The sequence below is a fragment of the Bubalus kerabau genome, chromosome 16 (assembly GCF_029407905.1).
Source record: "Bubalus kerabau isolate K-KA32 ecotype Philippines breed swamp buffalo chromosome 16, PCC_UOA_SB_1v2, whole genome shotgun sequence".
Classification (NCBI taxonomy): Eukaryota; Metazoa; Chordata; class Mammalia; order Artiodactyla; family Bovidae; genus Bubalus; species Bubalus kerabau.
The window spans coordinates 8509646-8527040 of record NC_073639.1 but is presented as its reverse complement, the minus strand read 5'-3'; the positions used below and the strand labels follow the sequence as shown (position 1 = coordinate 8527040).

Here is a 17395-nt window from a genome sequence, read left to right as displayed (position 1 = left end):
TAGCTTTCCCTCAGTACAGTGCTTTTTGGCAACTCAGGAGCTTGATAAGGAGGGCGCTGGGTGATGTTGAACTAAGCCAGTGATGTGGGGCTTCAGCTCTTCGGAGGCTTGGGCGACGCGCTCTCTGCTTGTGCGTAATTGGAGCTTCAGGTTGCCAGGAGGCGGATGACTAAGCGGCAGCTGTTTTGGATCAAGGGTAAAGTTTTGATTGGATGATGAGCGTTCTCAAAGGGTATATGGCAATTTTCTGAATTGCATAATCGAGGGATTTGAAATGTAGAAAGTAGTGCAGCCATCTCCCCCTCTTTTGAAAGAACATACATCTCTCCCTGTAATTATTTTGTGTTTAATAACAGCAGTAGGCCAGTGCCAAGGGGTGTGGGGGTCAGGAAAGACCAGGCCTCAGTGGGGCGTGGGGCCGTGTGCTCAAGGGTCTTCAGTCCTGTGTGGTTGTGTTTTCTTGGATGAAATTCCTGGCAAAATTTTCTTTCTAGGTTGTCAGAGCCTAGTGCTTCTCCTTGTTCTCAGTTCATTTCCTGTTCCAAGAGGCTTACCTGTGTTAAAAACAACTGAGTCTGAATATAGTCCTTCCCAAATTATAACTTGTGAATTGCCGTCTTCTTTATTGGTGTTTAACAAACTATATGAAGAAAGAAATAGTAGACTCTTGGAGAATGTTGTATACGTGCTATAGATCATTACACTTCGAGTTTACAGCGAGTAGGAATTGTTATGTCTGTTAATTTATATATAGAGAGAGAATTTGAGATCTGCTCAGTAAAGGTTAAACTGGGACTGGTTTCTTAATTTTGCGTGTGTGGCATAGTAGAAGGAACGCTGGACTAGGAGTTAAGAAACTTGACTCCTAGCCCTGGTTTTGCTGCTATTTTGCTACGTAACTGAGCACGTCACTTAATTTTGCAGGGCATCAGATTTCCCATCAGAAAAATAAGGGTATCTGATCAGATTACTTAGAAAATCCCTCTCTGTCTAAAGTTATGTGGTTGTTTTCTGAAAATGAAACTTTCTGAATAAGTCTTTGACAATTTTATTTCTTTCCCTGGTTTGTGTCCTTATCCCACTAGAAAGAGAGCCACCCTGCTTTTTTTTTTAATGTCTAAAATGCTTCTTAGTAAATTTAAGTCGTTTATATATTTTTCCTTCTGCGTTGCGAATGGATTCTGCTCCTTACCTCTGCTCAGGGAGCAGCTGGCAGAAGAGGAAGAACCTGCTCCAGTGCCTACAGGCGGGGTGACTTTGGGAAGGCAGTTAACTCTGATTCTCAGTTTCTGTCTCCATAATATGGAAATAATCGTTCCTACCACCTCCACTCCCGGTGGTTCTGAGGAGTAAATGAGATCAAGCGAGAGGTGACCTGGCAGGTCGCCACCGTTTACACAATATTCCTTTTCTCAGCCTGCCTGCCATGTTCCTTTCCCTACTGGATGATCCTGCTCTTTCTCAGCTTTAATAGAGAAGGTGCAAATTGGTCTCCTGGCACTCACTGCCCCACAGTATCCAGTGCTTAACAGATACTAAACAATGCACAAATAATGATTGAATAAATTGAATAAATCTTAAAAAAAAATCTTCAGTATACTCATGGGATGACTTTTCAAGGAAGCCTCCTGTTGAACCCAGAAGAAACTATAAAAAGTAAAATGAAACATAAAATTAGCCATCTAAAGTGAACAGTTTAGTGGCATATAATACATTTGCAGTTATATAACTACTATCTCTATCTGGGAGAAGGAAATGGCACCCCACTCCAGTGCTCTGGCCTGGAGAATTCCATGGATGGAGGAGCCTGGTGGGCTACAGTCCACGGGGTCACAAACAGTCAGGCACGACTGAGCGACTTCACTTTCTTTCTATAGTTGCTTTTGTAGAGGGAAATGGCAACCCACTCCAGTGTTCTTGCCTGGAGAAGTCTATCGACAGAGGAGACTGGTGGACTACAGTCCATACAGTTTCAGTCGGACACAGCTGAAGTGACAACACACACACGCACACACACACACACACACACATGGGCGTGTAGGTTGTGTCTACCTTGGAACTGCTGCTGCTGCTGCTGAGTCACTTCAGTCGTGTCCGACTCTGTGCGACCCCATAGACAGCAGCCCACCAGGATGCCCCGTCCCTGGGATTCTCCAGGCAAGAACACTGGAGTGGGTTGCCATTTCCTTCTCCAATGCATGAAAGTGAAAAGTGAAAGTGAAGTCACTCAGACGTGTCCGACCCTCAGCGACGCCATGGACTGCAGCCTTCCAGTCTCCTCCAACCATGGGATTTTCCAGGCAAGAGTACTGGAGTGGGGTGCCATTGCCTTGCAACTACCTGTGAATAATGTTGCTATGAACATAAATATACACGTATTTGTTTGAGTACCTGTTTTCGGTTCTCTTGGCTATATATCCAGGAGTGGAATTGCCAGGTCACATGGTAGTTTTATGTTTGACGTTTTGAAGAACTGTAGGCCTGTTTTCCACAGTAGCTGAGCCATTTTACATTCCCACTGCTTGCTGCTGTTTAGTCGCTTCAGTTGTGTCCGACTCTGTGCGACCCCATAGACGGCAGCCTACCAGGCTGTACCGTCCCTGGGATTCTCCAGGCAAGAACACTGGAGTAGGTTGCCATTTCCTTCTCCAATGCAGAAAGTGAAAAGTCAAAGTGAAGACATTCAGTTGTATCCGACTCTTAGCGACCCGATGGACTGCAGCCCACCAGGCTAAGAATCGGACATGACTGAGTGACTTCACTTTCACTTTTACTTTCATGCATTGGAGAAGGAAATGGTGACCCACTCCAGTGTTCTTGCCTGGAGAATCCCAGGGACGGGGGAGCCTGGTGGGCTGCCATCTATGGGGTCGCACAGAGTCGGACACGACTGAACGATTTCCCTTTCACTTTTCACTTTCATGCATTGGAGAAGGAAATGGCACCCCACTCCAGTACTCTTGCCTGGAAAATCCCAACATTCCCATAGCAGTGTGCAAAGGTTCCAGTTTCTCTTTATCCTCCTCCACACTTGTTTTTGCTTTTTTTTTAATAGCCATCCTAATGGTTGTGAATAAAATCCCTTATGATTATACAGTGGAAGTAAGAAATAGATTTAAGGGGCTAGATCTGATAGATAGAGTCCCTGATGAACTATGGACGGAGGTTCGTGACATTGTACAGCAGACAGGGATCAAGACCATCCCCATGGAAAAGAAATGCAAAAAAGCAAAATGGCTGTCTGAGGAGGCCTTACAAATAGCTGTGAAAAGATGAGAAGTGAAATGCAGAGGAGAAAAGGAAAGATATATGGATCTGAATGCAGAGTTCCAAAGAATAGCAAGGAGAGATAAGAAAGCCTTCCTCAGTGATCAATGCAAAGAAATAGAGGAAAACAACAGAATGGGAAAGACTAGAGATCTCTTCAAGAAAATTAGAGATTCCAAGGGAACATTTCATGCAAAGATGGGCTCAATAAAGGACAGAAATGGTATGGACCTAACAGAAGCAGAAGATATTAAGAAAAGGTGGCAAGAATACACAGAAGAACTGTACAAAAAAGAGCTTCACAACCCAGATAATCACGATGGTGTGATCACTCACCTAGAGCCAGATATCCTGGAATGTGAAGTCAAGTGGGCCTTAGGAAGCATCACTACGAACAAAGCTAGAGGAGGTGATGGAATTCCAGTTGAGCTATTTCAAATCCTGAAAGATGATGCTGTGAACGTGCTGCCCTCAATATGCCAGCAAATTTGGAAAACTCAGCAGTGGCCACAGGACTGGAAAAGGTCAGTTTTCATTACAATCCTAAAGAAAGGCAATGCCAAAGAATGCTCAAACTACTGCACAATTGCATTCATCTCACATGCTAGCAAAGTAATGCTCAAAATTCGCCAAGCCAGGCTTCAGCAGTACGTGAACCGTGAACTTCCAGATGTTTAAACTGGTTTTAGAAAAGGCAGAGGAACCAGAGATCAAATTGCCAACACCCGCTAGATCATGGAAAAAGCAAGAGAGTTCCAGAAAAACATCTATTTCTGCTTTATTGACTATGCCAAAGCTTTTGACTGTGTGGATCACAATAAACTGTGGAAAATTCTGAAAGAGATGGGAATACCAGCTAACATGCCTCTTGAGAAACCTATATGCAGGCCAGGAAGCAATAGTTAGAACTGGACATGGAACAACAGACTGTTCCAAATAGGAAAAGGAGTACGTCAAGGCTGTATATTGTCACCCTGCTTATTTAACTTATATGCAAAGTACATCATGAGAAATGCTGGGCTGGATGAAGCACAAGCTGGAATCAAGATTGCCGGGAGAAATATCAATAACCTCAGATATGCAGATGAAACCACCCTTATGGCAGAAAGTGACGAGGAACTAAAAAGCCTCTTGATGAAAGTGAAAGATGAGAGTGAAAAAGTTGGCTTAAAGCTCAACATTCAGAAAACGAAGATCATGGCATCTGGTCCCATTACTTCATGAGAATTAGATGGGGAAACAGTGGAAACAGTGTCAGACTTTATTTTTCTGGGCTCCAAAATCACTGCAGATGGTGACTGCAGCCATGAAATGAAAAGACACTTACTCCTTGGAAGGAAAGTTATGACCAACCTAGATAGCATATTAAAGAGCAGAGACATTACTTTGCCAACAAAGGTTCGTCTAGTCAAGGCTATGGTTTTTCCAGTGGCCATGTATGGATGTGAGAGTTGGACTGTGAAGAAAGCTGAGAGCGAAGAATTGATGCTTTTGAACTGTGGTGCTGGAGAAGACTCTTGAGAGTCCCTTGGATTGCAAGGAGATCCAACCAGTTCATTCTAAAGGAGATCAGTCCTGGGTGTTCTTTGGAAGGACTGATGCTAAAGCTGAAACTCCAATACTTTGGCCACCTCATGCGAAGAGTTGACTCATTGGAAAAGACTCTGATGCTGGGAGGAATTGGGGGCCGGAGGAGAAGGGGACGACAGAGGATGAGATGGCTGGATGGCATCACTGACTCAATAGACATGAGTTTGAGTGAACTCCGGGAGTTGGTGATGGACTGGTGTGCTGTGATTCATGGGGTCGCAAAGAGTCGGACAGGACTGAGCGATTTAGCACGCATGCACGCACCAGAGGAGTCTGACTTTAATATAAATTAAACATCAGTGGCAGAATCATAAATATTTTTAAACTACCATAGATCAGAAAGGACAGTGTCTTTGGATTATTCTTTTTATAATCAAAATCAGAAAAGCCCGATGCAAAATTTGTGGAAATGCTTATATTTCAATATTTTTCCGTTTCTCTGCTAGTGAATTTTGATAGCTGTTGTGCTTCCTTTATAAATAAGGGAACTATTCCCAATTTTAATGACTGTGCTTTTCTCAAAGATTTTATGCCTGTAATTTACACAATACCACAAATCAGCCAAATAGCTCTTAACCTTCTTCTTACTTCAGTGTATTATTTAGAAATTTTATTTTAAAAAACCATAGTTTATTTTCTGGTTCTTGGTTATTATCATAGGGTTTTGACAGTTTAAGCTGGCCTAGTAGCTTTGCAAGTAGGATTTAGTTAAGTTCAGAAGAGAGAAAAAAGACATTGCCTTTGCCTTCTCCGCTATACACTGAGTTAACTCCTGTTTTCTGTGTGCAGGTATGATCAGATTGTGAGCATTTTTTTTAACATGAGGCATTTATATTTGGGGAATAAAATATGCCCACTTCTCTGAGTTCTGAAGACAAACCAATCAAATCAAGCATTTTTTCTGTAAATGTAGTAAGTACTTATCTGATATTCTATTTAATAAGATAAACATGTAATAAAAGCATCTTCCTTGGACTTTATTCCTTTCCTTTGTTGTTTGATTGAAAAAGTCCTTTCTACCCCAGTGAATACTATATTTATTAAGCCCGGGATACCAGAGATGGTTAATGCAACACGAACGTCTGTGACTTCTAAAAATTTGCATTATTTTGTGTGAGGCATCAAACTCCTCCTTGAAAATGATCTTCTGTGAGCAGTGATTAAACTTTTCAACTCGGACCCCTTTCATGCAGCGGGGCTGGCCCTTCTTATTCGGCGTTCCTCGCTCTCTGTCTCCCCTTCTTCAAAATGAAACACGATATCCTCAGCCAACAGAGCCCAGAGAGGCTGGTCATTGGCGCCCATTGTCCCCTGATGCTGCAGCCCCGCCCCCTTGGCTGGCGCTGACAAGCTGTTTATATTTTTCTAAGGGCCACCCTTTAACTCGGCGGCCTGATGACTATAATGGGCCCGATTGTCTGTGGGCTGCAGAGCGCTGAGGCCCCACATCCAAGGAGGCTGGGGCCCGTCTCTGATGCACCGGAGAGGCGGATATGGAATACCGGTAAGGGCGCTTCTAAGGGCGCGGGGATGCCTTTTCTGGGCTCACAGGTGGCTCCTGGGTACTGTTTGGAGAAACGAGTCGTGATCGAGTTGCTAGCTTTTTCCTGGTTTTAATTTTCTGCCTGCTCAAGACGGAAGGAACAGATTGGATCTCTGGATTTGCTGACGAAGCTCACAGGGATCCCTGTGGACCCAGGCAAGAACCGAGCAGGGAAGCAAAAATCCAGGGAGAGACGCACGCAAGCGGGTTTGACACCAAAGCCACACGGAAGAGGCAAAGCGCAGGGCTGCCTCGGTGATGCCGTGAGACTCAAGGCTGTTTTCTCTTCTGACTTAGCTGTTCGCAGCCAGAATTTAGCTCTGCCACTGTGGATTTCTGTAAGCCAGCTGTTGGCCAGTGTAACTCGGTCAGCCCCCTTTGAATGCGTCTGGGATCTGCTGGGGTTTTCAAAGGGCGAACCGTAGTAATCTTGTGTGCCATAAATACTTCTATACAGAAACGTGAGAACGGTTTAGAGCTGCAGGCTGTAAAGTTTTTACTGCCCCATAAAGGTGTTCAGAGGGTACTAAGGCCGGCTGCAGTGGGGCTCGGGAATGAGGGAAAGCCTGGGGCGATGAGAGCATTTGTCCGTGACTAGCCGAGAGAGAAACCGGGGGGGGCCTGAGGACCTCACGTGAGAGGCGGGAGCGAGCCCTGAAAGGGGCTGCGCCGGCCCTCCTGGGGTTCTGTCTGGTTTCTGCGTGAGTGAGGGAGGGCGGAGAACCGTTCAGGCATCCGCCTCTGGTCCCAGATTACAGCATCGTGGATGCCCCCCGCCCCACTTAGGTGGAGCAAGGCACCTCGCCTGGGGCAGAGGACCACAAGGGGCAAGCAGGGAAGAGGTGCGCAGTTACTGGGCTGCAGGCAGGGGCGAGGGGCCGGGCCGTCTAAAGCCCTGGGAATTGCTTCAAGAATTCCCGCCTCCTTTTGAACAGAAACTCACTATGGCAGCTTTGATGGGAGGCTTTTGTCTCTTTGCCTTTCACAGGAGCCTCACGGTGCAAAGTCAGTGAACCCAGTCTCTGCTTGATATGGACAGGAGCCTGAAAAGGGGAAGGGGTATGGCTCAATTTTTAGACAAAACAAAGGGTGAATTATGGGGCTTTAATGCATCTAGTGGTTTATAAATCTCCCCACCTCACCTAATCCCCGGCCTCAGTACTTATTATCCAGACACAGCATGTTTAAAACCAACATGATGTAGGGCTCCTGAAAGACTTAAATCAGACGCAAACTTTTTTTTAATGAAGTTGACCCAGAGCATCATGAGTGTTTCAGCACAGTGTGTGAAGACACCTGGTGATTTCCGAATGCCCAGGCTCTCCTTCCGTGGTCTGGGTGCCTGAGGAAGGGGGCGAGTTGCCCCGTGGGTGCTTTCGTCCAGCAACAGAGCACTGGCCCTGCCAGTGCTGCCCCAGAGAAGTGGGGTTCACAGGTATGAATCACCCTGTCCTTCTGCCTCAGGCCTCCCAAATCCTGGCTTCCTTCAGGTCATCTTATTCTCCTGTTTCTACCCCACAAGCACCCCCAGGGGATGGTGAGAGGAAGAACCAGGAGGAGGTGGTGACAGCCCGGCGTGAATTCCAGGAGATCCCAGTAAACAAAGGCAGCCTCTGCCTGCCTTCTTTTATCAGAATGGTGGGCACGCCAGACTCTGGAAATCTCAGACACAGCATCATTTTTAGGTACAGAATTTATGCTCATGATAAAAATAGAAGATTTACAATACAGAGTAGTATTCCTCTGTGTGTGTGTGTTAGTCGCTCAAGTCGTGTCCGACTCTTTGCAACGCCATAGACTGTAGCCCGTCAGGCTCCTCTGTCCCTGGAATTCTCCAGGCAAGAATACTGGACTGGGTAGCCATTCCCTTCTCCAGGGAATCTTGCTGACCCAGGGATCAAACCTGAGTCCCCTGCATTGCAGGCAGATTCGTTATCGTCTGAGCCATCAGGGAAGCCTTTTAGAGCTTTTCAATACTGAGGGCTATTATGAAACCAAAGAAACAAGCCTGTGTGGATGAAATACTCTGACGATGACAAAGTCTAACAGAAATAGTACCTATCATTTGTTGAGCACTTACTATGTGCCAGGCCTTTCCGCGCATTATCTCACTCAGTCCTCCCTAATCCCTTTGAAGTACAGTTCTCATTTTACGAAGAAAGAAACTGGGGCACAGAGAGGTTAAGTAACTGGCCCAAAGTCACACAGCTTATTAGTGACCTGAAATGTGAATCATTCGGAAGGTACACAGCACATCATCTTGTGTTATGAAGTGAGGAGTTTCTGTGGAATAGAGTTGGCATTCATATTCACAGTTTTTCAAGAATCCATCTCCGCAACCAAAATGTGACCTCCTGTGGTAACGTAATTGGTGGCTGGGAAAGAAAGCCAAGAACCACTTCCTTTAAATGAGTGAGAGCACCAAAGAACAGCAGCCTTGTCCAGCGAGCCAAGTGCCAGGGAGGGCCAGCCGTGGCGCTGGGGGCCCTTGGGCCTGGCCCTGCCCCGCCACGGTGGGCCTGTGCGCCACAGTGGGCCTGTGCTGTGAGGCACTGGACCCTTCGAGGAATGACACAGCAGAGGAGCCAAAGAACACAGCTGAGTCAGACACCCCTGGTTCCAGCCTGTGATAGAAACATGTGTGAGGCCCAGTGGAGATTGGAAGAAGCACCTTTAGCCAGACTGGGGACATCGGTGAAGGCTTTGTAGAGAGGGGGGATTCTAGAAGGAAGTCTTGAAGAATGAGAAGAGTGGGTCAAGCGGGCGTGGAGGGAAGGGTGCCTAGTGCCAGCAGTTTCTGACGTGGTCGGTCAGTGGTGGGTCTTGTGGGCAGCTGTGTACCAGGGTTGGAAGCAACCGAGTCAAAGGGATCAACATGTGCAAAGGCCCAGAGTCAGAGAATAACTAAACAGCTTGTTCAGTCTGGTTGAAACCTGGCGTGTGAGTGAACAAGTGGTCCCGGATGAGACAAAGCTGATAGAAAATGAAGCCAAAGAAAACTGTTCCGTAAGCAGCAAGATCTTGACAACTGTTTTATCAGGATGGTGGATGTGTGGGGATCCATCATCTACTTCTGTGTTTGTTTACATTTTTGCTAATAACTTCTGTAAAAAGGAGGCTAGCCCATAGATGCACCAAGACCAGAACATAGCTCAAACAGAGCAGAACTTGATCCAGGTCTCCTGCTGTGTGGTGACTACTGGAGACCTTGCCGAGTCACTGGACCTCTCTAGTTCTTCTTCTCCTCATCTGAAAATGGGAGTAATACCGTCCACCTCACTGGGCTGTTGTGGGGATTGAAAAGATAGACCATACAGACATCCCTCCATAGAATGCCATGGAATCATCCCTTTTCCCACTCATCCATTCTGACTGAGGTTTCTAGATGATGCTGTAGAGAGTTCCAAACAGAGAACCTCAAAATAGCCTGAACGTTACAGAAGCAAGAACATGCGAGGCAAGGTCCGAGCTGGAAGCAAGTCTGGGGCTAGGTGAGTGGCCTGAGAAACATCCACACCACAGACATGTGAGTTTAGGAAAGTTAGCTCTGCAGGTGGCTGAAGAACAGGAAACCCCATGACCTTGGCTGTCCAAGGCCTCCCTACCTAAAGCATGGAGCCCCATTTGATTTGAGTTTATAAGCCCTTGCATTTCATGTAGTTTCTGTCTAAATTTTTAAGTGAGATGCCACTCCCACCATCACTCACGCTTAATGAGCATGTGGTTTGGTCATCCTGGATATTAAAGTGTCCCAAGGAGAGAGAGGGAAAGGGAATCAGAACAGTAGACTGAGATTTCATCCCCTGGGGAGCCCCTGGGAGCCATTTAGATAAGCATCATCTCATCTCAAGCCACACCTGGGAACACAACCCCTTATCATACTGGCAGTCTCCTTTCAAGGACAGCGTTTCCTGGTATGTAAGTGTTTAGCAACCAGGTGTGTTCTGGTACTGTTCCTGAGGAGTTGACTCTGAGGGAACAGCACATGTCACGTTTCGCAGCGGTTGTGCAGAATAGAAAGTCCCTCGAACTGTGGACTCTACAGAAACCGCAAGAAGCCAGAGGGCCAACCTCTGACTTCACAAACACCAGAGATGCTTCTTGACACCAGCCTCTGTAACTAAGGTGACAAGTGCTGTCCATCCTTAATGGGTGTGTAGGAGGAAGATATTTAAGTCTGCAGCATCCTCAAAGCCTTGGTATAAACCTGTCCAGGGCAGGCCATATCCAGTGTGCATTTTTTGAGGTGTCAGGCAGCTAAGTCTATCCTCGCTGAGATTCCTCCAGGGGCCCTCCAAAGACAGAGTTCTCGCTGCATGCTTTTGCCCCACTCTGACTTCTCCTGCTCCAGAGGGGTAAAACTGAGTAGATGCTGAACTTTGAAGCAGTAAATTGGCCTCAGAACTACGTGCCATGAGGAGCACTCATGTGTTTGAAGTGAAGTCACTCAGTCATGTCTGACTCTTTGTGACCCCATGGGCAGTAGCCTGCACCAGGCTCCTCCGTCCATGGGATTTTCTAGGCAAGAGTACTGGAGTAGGTCGCCATTTCCTTCTCCAGGGAATCTTCCCGACCCAGGGATCAAACCCAGGTCTCCCGCATTGTAGACAGACACTTTACCATCTGAGCCACCAGGGAAGTCCTACTCATGTGTTTACCAAGGTCATTTCAAGTCAGTATAGTTTCCTTGGTTGCAGCACTGGGTGATTTCATTTTAACAACAGGAGCTTTAAGCAGATTCTTGCTGAGGAGCCTCTGTCCGCACAAGTCCTGTGAAATGTGCAAGGCAGCTCCTTCCAGGGTCCTGGAGGGTTCCAGGCACACCAGGACCATCTCTGCATTTCCGGGAATGCCCAGCAGGGTTGAATCCCTTTGCTGTGTCACTGACACACAGGTTCTTCCACTGTGGACCAAGGGACAAGAACCAGGGCTCCGGAATACAGGAGTCTTGCCCCATGCTCATCATTGCTGGATGATTCTATTATCTTAAGAGCATTTTTTTTTTTTTAGAACTTGACATATCCGATTTATTTCTCATACCAGCATTATTCTGTGGCAAAAGTACATGATATTACTGCAATGGTTTTTTTAAAAAATTTTAATTGGAGGCTAATACTTTACAATATTGTGGTGGTTTTTGCCATACATTCACATGAATCAGCCATGGGTGTACATGTGTCCCCTATCCTGACCCTCCCTCCCCATATCTTAAGAGCATTTTTTAACAGAAAATAGCAGCCATCAGTGATTTCGTAGAAATGTGGCCCATTTCAGGATACCCTCAGGGAGGCTAGCCATTGTCTTCTGATAGTCTCTGTGACCTGAAAACGCAGGGGGTAAAGCATAAATCTTAATTAATACTGGACCATTAGGAAAAGAAAATGGAAAGACTCTTGGAAGGTTGCTGCTGCTGCTGCTGCTGCTAAGTCACGTCAGTCGTGTCTGACTCGGTGTGACCCTATAGACGGCAGCAGTGACCCTAAAAAGCCCCCAAGGCCGTGCTGTAACTGTGGCAAGGAAAGGCAGGGGCAGCCCGAGGAAAGCAGTGATCTTCCCATTCTCAGCCCAGGCACTGGACCAGCGCCGGAGGGGGCCTGGGCCGGGCCCAGCTCCCCCCATCCAGGTGGGCCCGGACATTCAGGGAACGCCGGCCTCCTTGCCCGTCGAGGTTCCCCTGTTGATGTCTGCACACAGACCTGGTGCGCATGTCGAGGGGCAGGGACCCCGGGGGCGGGGGTGGGGGAAGCTGCTGCTAGGGAGGAGACCTGGGCTCAGCGCGGAACAGGACCGGGTGGAAGCAAGGACTGGGGCCGCGGATCCTTGACCTTGCCACGAACTGAGCTCAGAGAAACGCCTCAGTACCTTTCGGGTTTCCAAGGCTGGTGCTAAATCCGCTCCTGTAGAATGGAGACCACGTCCGCCTGTCCACACCGCTGAGGGCTCTAGGAGCCGGGTGGGGAAGGGGGTCCCGTCAGAGCCGCTCTCAGTCCTTTCCATGGACGCTGTCACTGCACACCCCCTCCCCCAGGAGGACGCGAACCTCTCTTCTCATCCCTGCTCTTGAGTCTCTGCTGCTGCTGCTAAGTCGCTTCAGTCGTGTCCGACTCTGTGCGACCCCCTAGACGGCAGCCCACCAGGCTCCCCCGTCTCTGGGATTCTCCAGGCAAGAACACTGGAGTGGGTTGCCATTTCCTTCTCCAATGCAGGAAAGTGAAAAAATAAAGTGAAGTCGCTCAGTCGTGTCCGACTCCTAGCGACCCCATGGACTGCAGCCCACCAGGCCCTTCCGTCCATGGGATTTTCCAGGCAAGAGTACTGGAGTGGGGTGCCATTGCCTTCTCCTAAAAAGCCCCAAGACAGGGGCTGGGCAGGGGGACGGGGGTGGGAGAGGAAAAGAGATGGAGGCGGCGGGGCTGGAGGGGAGGAAAGCCTTCCAGCTCCTTCCTCTGGCCCGGGCTGCTCTGTGGCTGCGGTGGGAGTTTCTGTTTGGGGGCCTTTCTTCCTTTGAATAAAAGCAATCCGTTCCCGTGCTGCCCGCGGAACGGCTCTCTCCAGTTAGTAGACCCAGGCGGAGGCCTAAGCCTCTGATTCCTTCTGTTAACTCCAGGGGAACGTGGGTTTTGTTCTTATCTCCTCCAACTCTAGGCACGTCTGTTCCCAGACCTGGACCTGGAAACTGTGTGTGTGCGCTAGATCGCCGGGCAATCGGGCCGCAACACTTGAAACGGAGGGACTAAAGCTGTTTAAGCACCAGCTGTTAGGGACTGTTCTAAGTGCTTTATGTATATGAACCGGTTAACCTTACAAGGGAGGTATTCTTTGTTTTCAGATGGGGGAACTGAGGCTCGGAGAATTAAGAAAATTGTCCAAGATTACGCAGCTGGTCTGGGGCAGACTGGCATTCTGGTTCCAGAAGCTGCGTTTTTAACCACTATGTGATACCCGGGGGCGGGGGGTGCGTTATATTCTTTATTTTGTGTGTATTCAGACTCCTACTTCTGATTATTTAACTTCTTTCAAAATTTTCCCTATTGTTAACAATGTAATGATGAGTGTTTCTGTAATAATAGCTAATAATTCTTAACATTTATTGGACTGCTAACGGTGGCAGACACTGTTTCAAGTTCTTTATGCATTGTAACTAATTCAGTGTTTGTGACTACTATTAATACCATGGAACCAATGAGGAAACTGAGGCCAGAGCAGTTGGTTAAATGTTTTGTCCCAGGTGGCAGGATTAGGAAGTGGCAGAGTTATCTCAAAGCTTTTGTTCTTACGATGCTGTCTGTACATTTATCTGTGACCATATCTCTGATACTGCTTCAGGAGACATTTTGAAGCTGGAATTACTAGAGCAGAAGATAGAAATATTTTGAAGGATCTGTACGCTGCTGCTACTGCTGCTGCTAAGTCACTTCAGTCGTGTCCGACTCTGTGCGACCCCATAGACGGCAGGTCACCAGGCTCCACCGTCCCTGGGATTCTCCAGGCAAGAACACTGGAGTGGGTTGCTATTTCCTTCTCCAATGCAGGAAAGTGAAAAGTGGAAGGGAAGTCGCTCAGTCGTGTCCGACTTTCGCGACCCCATGGACTGCAGCCCACCAGGCTCCTCTGTCCATGGGATTTTCCAGGCAAGAGTGCTGGAGTGGGGTGCCATTGCCTTCTCCGGAAGGATCTGTATACATATCACAGAATTATTTTTCAAAAGCCAAGGATAGTTAGCTAATTTGTGTTCACATGAATGCTGTCCAATTGACTAAGGAATCTAAAAGTTGGATGAGCCCCTGAGCAATGTGTCTATGTACCTTTTGGACTTGTATCAGTTAATCTGGGCATTAACTATCATTAATATTATTTCTAAGAAAATAAAATGCATGTCTGGCTCAAAACTCCATTTTCAAGCAAGCATCTGGGGTGCTGGCAATGTTCTGTTTCTTGGTTGGGATCGTGCTTAGCCTTTGTGGTTTCTTGTAATAATTCATCAAGCTATTGCCTTAGAACTTGTGTACTTTTCTGTTTGTAATTTATACTTACTAAAAGTCCCCCTCCCCCCTCTTAGGCCTCTGATTGAAGCCTAAATTCTTTTTGTCTTTATTTATTTTTTTATTTATTTTAATTGGTGGCTAATTACTTTACAATATTGTGGTAATTTTTGCCATAGATTCACATGAATCAGCCATGGGTGTACACGGTTCACACATGGTGTACATGTGTTCCACCCATAAAAGTTTATTTTTAAACAAACTGTCAAATATAACCTTTTGGAAGTTAGGAGATAGAACATTTTGGAATCCATTGTAAAGAACAGGAAAATGACTCAGTTGCCATCATATTTTCTCCACATGTTGGCTAAAAGGAGATTTAAAAACAAAGTTTCATGATTCCTTCTTTCTTTCCACTTCTAATGCAAGAATTAGACATTAAACCACAATAGTACTAAGAAATGCAGTTCAGAAAAAGTCCCTTTTTTGTCTTTGTTTTCTCCAAGAAAGTTTTTCTGTTTGAAACTTCCAAAGTATGACACATATTTAAGGTATGCAAGGTTATGATGAATGAGGTTTGGCAAGGACTTGAGAACAATGATTACAGTCCTAGAGAGAGTTGTGCTCTATCTTGTTTTTCTAATAAGTTCTTCTTTAATATTTGGTTTTGAGGTGGTGGGTTCTGTGATATGGCCTGATGCATTCAGTAATGTCCCTAAAGACTCAGGTACATCTTTCCATGGCTAATGGATCCAGCCCAAGAAGATCAATATATCATCCTTTCAAGAAAACATTCTAAGGAAGTACGTTCTTACTCTAATGGATCAGATCAGATCAGATCAGATACTCAGTCATGTCTGACTCTTTGCGACCCCATGAATTGAAGCACACCAGGCCTCCCTGTCCATCACCAACTCCTGGAGTTCACTGAGACTTACATCCATCGAGTCAGTGATGCCATCCAGCCATCTCATCCTCTGTCTTTCCCTTCTCCTCCTGCCCCCAATCCCTCCTAGCATCAGAGTCTTTTCCAATGAGTCAACTCTTCGCATCAGGTGGCCAAAGTACTGGAGTTTCAGCTTTAGCATCATTCCTTCCAAAGAAATCCCAGGGCTGATCTCCTTCAGAATGGACTGGTTGGATCTCCTTGCAGTCCAAGGGACTCTCAAGAGTCTTCTCCAGCACCACAGTTCAAAAGCATCAATTCTTCGGCACTCAGCCTTCTTCACAATCCAACTCTCACATCCATACATGACCACAGGAAAAACCATAGCCTTGACTAGACGAACCTTTGTTGGCAAAGTAATGTCTCTGCTTTTGAATATGCTATCTAGGTTGGTCATAACTTTTCTTCCAAGGAGTAAGCGTCTTTTAATTTCATGGCTGCAGTCACCATCTGCAGTGTTTTTGGAGCCTCCAAAAATAAAGTCTGACACTGTTTCCACTGTTTCCCCATCTATTTCCCATGAAGTGGTGGGACCGGATGCCATGATCTTCGTTTTCTGAATGTTGAGCTTTAAGCCAACTTTTTCACTTTCTTCTTTTACTTTCATCAAGAAGCTTTTTAGTTCCTCTTCACTTTCTGCCATAAGGGTGGTGTCATCTCATATCTGAGGTTATTGATATTTCTCCTGGCAATCTTATAAGAGGAGGTTAATTCTGAAATCAGCACTTAAAAAGAGTCACTGAGTAATTTGCCCTCGGCAGTCTGGACATTTTGTCTCAATAATCCTAATACCAGTAGTTTTTCCTCCAGTGTTACAACAGACCAGTTTCTCTGACTGAGCACCAGATGAAGTGTGTAGCTGGCTGTGTTGTGGGAGAGAGAGAAAAAAACAGAGGGAGGGAAAGAAAGAGGGGACGGAGAGAGGGAGAGAGAGAAAAATGAATGGATGGGAGTGCATCTTTGAAAAATAAGATCACACTGACCATGGCAGGGTACTCACCCAAAGGAGTCACAGAGCACCAAGACTGAGAGAACAGTAGATTCTTTCCAAGTTTCCTCCTCTAAATATGTATTTCACTTACAACACTTGATATAAATATATGAACTGGCAACACAAAGGAAATATTCACGGAAAGGAGCATATTTAAAATGTCCCCATCACTAATGATCAAGTAAATACAAAATTTAAAATCATTGAATTACTATTTTCTCCTTATCAGATTAGCAAACATCTTAAAATAATACTGCTGGTGAAGGAGTGTGTCTCATGGCACACCTAACTAATGAGAATGTAAACTGGTACAGCCTTTCTAGAAAGTAACTGTGCAGTGTTTTGCTCTGTCGAGTGCCCCAGAAATGTTAATATACCTTGATTTGGTAATCCCACTTACAGGAATCTATGCTGATAATACAGAGGTGTCGACAAAGGTATGTGTTTAAGAATTCCGTTGAAGTTTAATTTATAATAATTGGAAATTTAGAAGCAATCTAAATGTGAACATTTTGAAAACTGGTTGCATAAATGATTTATAAATTAATGGAATACTCTTCAGCTGTTTAAAAATGTGTTTTCAAATAATTTTACTGATAAGCTTGCATAATATATGTTTTTTAAAAGCAAGTCTCAAAATCATGTATGTAATAAAAATATATTTGAGGAAAAAATTAAAAAAATTATATTTATTTATATTAAAAATATTTGTTATGCATATTATATGTATGGCAATGTATTTATCTGTAGGTAGTGGCCCTATAAATGATTTCTATTTTATTCTTTATACCTTACTGGGTTTTCCAAATTTTTAGATCATTTAATTGCTTTTTATTCAAAAATAGCATTTTAATAAAACCTGTTTCATCTTTTAGGGCCCAAGTCCACCCTTTCATAAAGTATTTCCTGGACTAATAGGAAACAATCTCTAGCTTTTCTGTGATTCTTTTGTACTGGTGTTAACATATATGGTCTTGAATTGCAGCTGCTGTATGTATGACATTCATCCCGACTGGTTTGGGAGCTAGCAGAGAACAGGGATTATGGCTTAGAGGTCCTGAGTTTCTGAGCAAAAG

At 45.6% G+C, this 17395-nt stretch overlaps 1 protein-coding gene across 5 annotated transcripts in view; it reads left to right on the top strand.

The window, feature by feature from the left end:
- Positions 1–6247: 6247 nt before the first annotated feature.
- The window catches only part of TRIM2 (tripartite motif containing 2), a 132473-nt gene continuing 121325 nt past the window's right edge, over positions 6248–17395 (top strand). For 3 of the 5 annotated variants that reach the window (XM_055550892.1, XM_055550894.1, XM_055550899.1), the window contains exon 1: positions 6248–6361. In XM_055550892.1, the coding sequence (XP_055406867.1) occupies positions 6332–6361 (30 nt within the window). In that variant the 5' untranslated portion in view covers positions 6248–6331. The remainder of the gene's footprint in view (positions 6362–17395) is intronic. The other 2 variants (XM_055550893.1, XM_055550898.1) reach the window with 2 other exon arrangements.